This window comes from Littorina saxatilis, linkage group LG15 (genome assembly GCF_037325665.1).
Source record: "Littorina saxatilis isolate snail1 linkage group LG15, US_GU_Lsax_2.0, whole genome shotgun sequence".
Classification (NCBI taxonomy): Eukaryota; Metazoa; Mollusca; class Gastropoda; order Littorinimorpha; family Littorinidae; genus Littorina; species Littorina saxatilis.
In genome coordinates, this window is record NC_090259.1 from 12,905,615 (window position 1) to 12,913,114 (window position 7,500).

The 7,500-nt window shown below is 46.3% G+C and overlaps 1 protein-coding gene across 4 annotated transcripts in view; it reads left to right on the top strand.

The window, feature by feature from the left end:
* LOC138948600 (large proline-rich protein BAG6-like) overlaps positions 1–7,500 on the top strand; it is a 41,442-nt gene that overhangs the window by 11,397 nt on the left and 22,545 nt on the right. For 2 of the 4 annotated variants that reach the window (XM_070320155.1, XM_070320158.1), the window contains exons 8-13: positions 1–34; positions 895–1,083; positions 1,861–2,248; positions 5,368–5,571; positions 6,512–6,668; positions 7,456–7,500. The exon at positions 1–34 is cut by the window's left edge and continues 90 nt beyond it; the exon at positions 7,456–7,500 is cut by the window's right edge and continues 215 nt beyond it. In XM_070320155.1, the coding sequence (XP_070176256.1) occupies positions 1–34; positions 895–1,083; positions 1,861–2,248; positions 5,368–5,571; positions 6,512–6,668; positions 7,456–7,500 (1,017 nt within the window). The remainder of the gene's footprint in view (positions 35–894; positions 1,084–1,860; positions 2,249–5,367; positions 5,572–6,511; positions 6,669–7,455) is intronic. The other 2 variants (XM_070320156.1, XM_070320157.1) reach the window with 2 other exon arrangements.

The following is a 7,500-nucleotide window of genomic DNA, read 5'->3' on the forward strand; positions in this document are numbered from 1 at the left end:
GCTGGCCGAGTCCGACCCCCAGGTGGAGCAGACGGTAAGCAGGCAATCCAAAGCTCCGCGATTTCACAGATTTCCGCGAAAGCAAAAAGAAACAAAAAAATAGTCATTGTGAACTGTACATGTGCCTGTATAGTTGAACCCAGGTGAGAGGGACAAAATGGTGTTCTGCTTTACATGCACAAGTCATCTTTCACCAGAGAGGGTTACATTCATATACATTTACAAGGCCAAAATGCTTCAGTGCTCACAGACCCCCATGGCTGATTTTCCTTCCGTATTATACAGAATTCCGTATTGACTTTTTTGTTGTTGTTGTAAAGTTGCATTTAAATCAATCTGTTTGTTAGTCGCGATACGGTGGACCGAGGTTGAGGATAGGTGCTGGCTAGGTTAAAAAAAACAAGGTTCAGTATTGGAACTTTATTTGAATCACCCCTGAGACCCCCACCGGGGGACCTACGCGTCCCCCTGGACCCCCGGCGTTATTTATTTCCTTGGGGTCACACTGTAGTGGTTGACATCCCCTGCCTGCAGCTCAGGATTTGAATGTTCTCTTTGTGTGTGTTGCAGGACCTGGCCCCAAGACAGCTCAGGATTTGAATGTTCTCTTTGTGTGTGTTGCAGGACCTGGCCCCAAGACAGCTCAGGATTTGAATGTTCTCTTTGTGTGTGTTGCAGGACCTGGCCCCAAGACAGCTCAGGATTTGAATGTTCTCTTTGTGTGTGTTGCAGGACCTGGCCCCAAGACAGCTCAGGATTTGAATGTTCTCTTTGTGTGTGTTGCAGGACCTGGCCCCAAGACAGCTCAGGATTTGAATGTTCTCTTTGTGTGTGTTGCAGGACCTGGCCCCAAGACAGCTCAGGATTTGAATGTTCTCTTTGTGTGTGTTGCAGGACCTGGCCCCAAGACAGCGGCTGGTGGACCAAGTGTCGGAAGCCCTGCACGCCCTCAGTCACGGCTACCACAACATCAGCGACATCGCCTACGAGCTGGCCTCTCCCCCTCCGCGCCAGCTGATGGCCCAGGCTCTGCCCATCTACCAGCAGCCCCATGGTCCCACTGTTCTTATCAACCCTGCTATGGTAGGCTTGAGTGTGTGTGTGGGGAGGGGGGGTATATATGTGTGTGTTTGAATGTTTGTGTTGGAGATTGTGTGTTCAGTGTGTGAGTGAATGACTGAATGTGTGGGGTGGGGTGGTAGGGGTGGTGTGTGTGTGTGCTATGTAAAAATGGTCTTCCATCATCACTGTGAGTGTATTTGTGTTGTTAAACTCTTCTGTCACCATTAACCCAGCTAAGGTAGGCATGCTTGCTCACATAGAAGTGGGGTGGGGAGGGGTTTAGGGGTGTGATTCCAAAATGGACAAGGGTTTGTTTGTGAAGGGAGCCTTAAAATGGGGGTTATTTTACAGAGGTTATGAACAAAAAGTCTGAGAAAACGTCTTAAAAGGGAGGGAGTCTTAAAATGGGGGTCATTTTACAGAGGTTATGAACAAAAAGTCTTGAGAAAACAAGGTCTTAAAAGGGAGGGAGTCTTAAAATGGGGGTTATTTTACAGAGGTTATGAACAGAAAGTCTGAGAAAACAAGGTCTTAAAAGGGAGGGAGTCTTTTTTTTTTTGTTTTTTTTGTTTTTTTGTTTTGTTTTTTGTTCTCTCTTTGGGAATCAGCTTTTTTTTCAATGAAGGGGGGGGGGGAGGGGGTCTTGAAATGAGGGTCATTTTACAGAAGTTATAAACAGAAAGTCTGAGAAAACAAGGTCTTAAAAAAGGTGGGAGTCTTGAATTGGGGGGTTGCGCTGTATTTCCAAACACTATCTACTGGGGCTGTCTGTAAAAATGAAGCGTACTCTACGTGCAGCACGGACACCTCCACCCCGTCCAGCAGAACAACAACTCCCGCAACAACAACAACACCACGACCACCACCGCCCAGCCCCCACCCTCCACCTCCACCTCCACCTCCACCCCCACCCGCGCGGCCAACACCTCCTCCAATGCTGACGCCTCCCAGCCAGCTGTCAGTCAACCCGAAGGCTCCCCCCACGTTCACACCCACAGCTCTTCTCACTCGTCCAGCTCCTCCGCCTCAGCATCTGCTTCAGAGGGTCCGGAGGGAGGGGAGTCGGACCCCTACGTGTTCGTGGAGGTTGGCACGGACTCTGTGACGGTCAACAGTATTTCCACCACTCTGGTCATGTCGGAGGAGATGGAAGACGAGACTATGGACATTGACGGTTCACAGCCTGGTGAGGAGAGTTTTGTGTGGTGTTGTATTTGTGGTGTGGAGTGTGTGTTGATGGGGTGGGGGGGTGTGGATTGGTTGCAGGGTGTCTGTGTCTTTGCGTGTGTGTGTGTGTGTTAGCAGGCGTGTGTGTGTGTGTGTGTGGACAAATTTGTCTTTGAGTTTGTGTCTGTCAGGGTGCTGTATGCTACAAAATTGCGTGTGCAAATGAACTTCTAAAATCAAACAGTGATTATTATGTTTTGCCTGGTTACCGAAACATTTAGCAAGGTGAGGTTGGAAGATGAGATGATACAGCACTTTCAAAGGAGGTAGATTTGTGGCTTCTGTATCTCCTTACTTGTAATCCAACCCCTTGGTCGTTGTAGCGCAGTTGGTGGAGCACTGGATTTGTGATCCTCTGGGGAACAGGTTCGAATCCAGGCCAGAACAGACATGGGTCGACTTCACTTGCGGACTCAGAGAAGTGCAGATGGCTGATTACACATGATGTACAAGTATGCACCTGGGTAGTGTGACCTGGGTAGTGTGACCTGGGTAGTGTGACCTGGGTCTGTGACCTGGGTAGTGTGGCTTTTTCGGATCGATGATTCTGTAACAAGGGTCACATTACCGCCACTAAAATAAGGGTACCACCAAAATCGACCCGACAAAAACGTATGGTACCAATTAAAAAATCGTTAAAAATTCAGAACAGTCACAACTTCTCAATTTTCTCACATGAGAAGAAAGTCAAATCAATTATCTATCCAGAACAGGTTCTTTCGTTTAGCTATCTTGCGTATTTCTTGTGTTATGCCTTGCCAGGTCAGAGGGTTAGAATTGTATATATATCTCCCACAATTCCGAGAGGAATGGGTCACGTGAGACAGAACGCGGGAATACGTCACTGAACGAATGGTTTTCGTCCTGTGAAGACGTGTTGGTGCACTGTCTCTCTTTGCTTTGCTTTCATTCTTCTCTAACCTTTCTCTGTACAAGGCGGAGTGTCAGGGTAGCACCACAGGTGGAATGTGGACCAAGGAAGAAGCTTTTGAACATATTAACTGTTTGGAACTTAAAGCAGCCTATTTTGCCCTGAAATCCCTTTGCAGGGGATTATGTCACTCTTACATTCAGTTACTTACAGACAATAGCACCACTGTTGCTTGTATCAATAACATGGGCAGCACAAAAGTTTTGTGCAACGACATTGCCAGAGACATTTGGTTGTGGTGCTTATCACATAGTAATTGTGTAACAGCAACACACTTACCGGGTTGCCTAAATATAGAGGCAGATGCAGAATCCCGTGTGGATAGACACAACATTGAATGGCATTTGGACACACAAGTGTTTGCAGAAGTCATCAATCGGTTTGGTCTCTGTGATGTAGACTTATTTGCTTCTCGTGTTAACGCACAGTTAAGAAAGTATGTTTCATGGAAACCTGACCCAGATGCATTTGCCATTGATGCATTTTCCTTAGACTGGTCATTGTTCAAAGCGTTTTGTTTTCCGCCTTTCAGTCTCATTTCAAGAGTGCTCCAAAGGATAGAAGTCTTAGAGGCGGAGTGTGTGCTGGTGGTGCCATTATGGACAACGCAAGTGTGGTTCACGAAACTGTTGCGTCTACTAGTAGAACTGCCGGTCCTGTTGCCCCGAAAAGAAAACTTACTCATTCATCCACTGACAGGGGAGCACCACCCACTACTGAAGAAGATGAAACTAGTAGCATGTTCCTTGTCCGGAAAGCCCTTCAGAAACAGGGAATTCAGGATGAAGCAACAGACATTATCATGTCAGCCTGGAGAGAGGGTACGAAGCGTAACTACGAGTCATATTTCAAACGCTGGCTTCAGCATTGCCTTGAACGGGATAGAGATCCCTTTTGTGCCTCTCCACATGAGTTGATAAGGTTTTTAACGAAACTGTTCCAAGAAGGCAAAGGATACAGCAGTTTGAACATGGCACGAAGCGCTGTTTCCGCATTGTCCCTTCAGGATAATTGTTCAGTGGGTTGTCATCCATTGGTGAAGAAGTTTTTGAAAGGAGCTTTCAACAGACGGCCAGCTTTGCCTCGTAATTGTGTGACCTGGGACGCTAATCTAGTGCTAAAATTTTTAAAAGAATGGTCACTGGCAAAATTTTTATCGCTGGCGCAATTGACGCTTAAAACTGTGCTGTTGTGCTTGTTGGTCTCTAGTCAAAGGGGACAGGCGATTTGGTTGATGGACTTGCGTAACATGAGTTGGACAAAGGATGATGTACGATGTAGGTTTGGGGATTTGCTCAAAACTTCTGGCCCAAACAAACATCAAAATGAAGTGGTATTTTGTGCCTTTCCGTCTGATTTGGCACTTTGTGTTGTACATTATTTGAAACAATATGTCAAAAGAACTCGTGCATTTAGAGGAACGGAAACGAGACTCTTTATCAGTTGTACAGCCCCTCACAAAGCGGTGTCGAGAGATACTATCCGTCGATGGACAAAGATTGGATTACAAAAAGGGGGTATTGACATGACAATATTTACGCCGCATTCAACTCGTTCCGCTGCATCTAGTAAAGCTGCAAGTAAAATTCCTCTGGCAACCATTCTGAAGAATGTTGGTTGGCGTCGGGCTAACACCTTCACAACTTTTTACAAGAAACCAGTGGACAGTGGGAGGAGTTTTGGACAGGCTGTTCTGTCATGAAGAATTGGGGTAGGTTTATATGTATTTCAATTCATCGGCAGTGATAGGGTGTAAATGCTGCAGACTTTAAAGTCTCACGTGACCCATTCCTCTCGGAATTGTGGGAGATAAAATTACATAATTATGACGAGCTTACCTGAGTAAGTGAAGTCTAATTGTGGTTTTATCGACCACAATGTAGAGAGGAAAGGGATTACGTGCCTCGCCCTAAGTTGTCTTCAGAGTTATACCGATAACCGTTTTCCCTCCCTATCCCTTTCCTCTCTCTTTCTCTTTTTTCTGCACCATTTACACGTCGTTAAACAGTGACGTATTCCCGCGTTCTATCTCACGTAATCCCTTTCCTCTCTACATTGTGGTCGATAAAACCACAATTAGACTTCACTTACTCAGGTAAGCTCGTCATAATTATGTAAATATATGTTATCACTGTTTCTTGTGCCAGATGAAGACTCCACCCCCTCTTCCACTGCCCCCGGCACAACGTCAGCCTCGTCCTCTACATCACCATCACAGTCCTCTACAACATCAGCGTCACAATCACGCTCTTCTGGAGCGCAGCCAATCAACTTCCAGGGATTCCCGGGCATCCCCGGCATCTCTGGCGACCTGATGAACAGTATTGTACAGTCTGTGCTGCAGGCACATGGTGAGTGGGAGGGTGTGTGTGTGTGTGTGTAATTCTCTCTCTCTCTCTCTCTCTCTCTCTCTCTCTCTCTCTCTCTCTCTCTCTCTCTCTCTCTCTCTCTCTCTCTCTCTCTCTCTCTCTCTCTCTCTCTCTTTTGCTTCTCTCTCTCTCTCTCTCTCTCTCTCTCTCTTCTGTCTGTCTGTCTCTCTCTCTCTCTCTCTCTCTCTCTCTCTCTCTCTCTCTCTCTCTCTCTCTCTCATTTTATTATAATCATGTAGCAGTAGTTTTCTTTACTTGCTTATTCTTTAGCAATTTTAGACTAGTCCCTCTTTAGGGCGAGGGGCAGATGTAAAAAAGCAGATCACTGCTTACTCTATTACCCTCGTTAAATAAAGAATTGTTCTTGTTCTCTCTCTCTCTCTCTCTCTCTCTCTCTCTCTCTCTCTCTCTCTCTCTCTCTCTCTCTCTCTCTCTCTCTCTCTCTCTCTCTCTCTCTCTCTCTCTCTCTCTCTCTCTCTCTCTTTTGATCTCTTTTGCTCTCTTGTGTATGTGTGTGTGTGTCTGTGTGAGACTTCTTGTCTCTCTTTCTCCTTAATCAATCTGTCTGTATAGCTATAAGTAGTCTTCCTCTCTGTCTCGGTCTGCCTCCCTCTTTCTCTTTCTTACTCTCTGTCTCTGTCTCATTACTGTTTAGCCTGCGGGTTTAATTTGAAGTAAATTTTGTTCCTTTTTAGTGTATTTTAGACCTGATAAAACCCCACTGCTATAATCATGCTCCTCGGCTTTTCTTATTTCTCCTTTCAGACTCTCTGTGTCTCTGTACTCTCTGTGTCTCTGTACTCTCTGTGTCTCTGTACTCTCTGTGTCTCTGTACTCTCTGTGTCTCTGTACTCTCTGTGTCTCTGTACTCTCTGTGTCTCTGTACTCTCTGTGACTATGTTTTCTTCTTTTCTTCCCCCAGGTGTGCGTCAAGGGGACCAGGTGCAGGTGAACGTGGTACCTGTTCAGGTGCCAGGCGGGGGACCAGGTATGATAGGTGTGCATGCCAACGGCTCTATCCAAATCAACAACACCTCCGCTGCTGCACCTGCTACCACCAGCTCTACAGGCCGTGACAGGTGAGACTCTGTGTGTCCACTGTGGCAGTCATTTCATTTATCTGTCTTGTTCCCAGACACAGAGGACGATAGGTCAATCAGACTTGGATTCAGAATGTATATCGGTTAAAATGTCCTGGCTGCAATGAAATTGTTGTGTCAGAAGACATTGTACGTGTCAAAGCTATCAGACATTTGACCGGTCTGGTGTCAGACCAATGCCTCTGATTAAAAAAAAGTCTGTGCAATTAACCTTAGACCGAGGCCTGGGAACAACATTGATTTATTATCCGGTTGCAGGGAAATTTGGGTTGCTTTCTCCAAGTTGAAAGCTACAGTGGTACCTGCCATGTTGGGGCCGGCCCCTCTGATGAGAGGACACCTCCCTTAAAAGGACACATTCTGGGGTCCCTTTGTTATCTCTACCAAAATACACCTGTCATGACAGGCCACCTGCAATGAAGGGACACGTTTAGCTGGTTCCAAGGGTGTCCTTTCATCGCAGGTACCACCAGCAGCAACTAGAGTCCCATTTCCCCGGTGTGTGTGTGTGTTTATGTTTACTCAGCCACCTTCGCTTCTTGCTTGGAGGGATATCATTTGGCTCCAGCAATACAGATAAACAATGGAGAAGGGCAGCAGGGTGATGCTAACCACTGCATTGAACTTTGTACAATTGCTGTAACTCTCATGGATATGTATTCAGTGAGTGAATCTTAAATGAATTAACTTTTTGTCGTGGTGTGAAACATATGCTCTCCCTTTGCACTTTTCTGTGTGTGTCATGTGGATGTGTTGACTGCTACAGCAGTAATTCTGCTCCCAGTTCCACCCCTGCCAGCACCACCCCTGC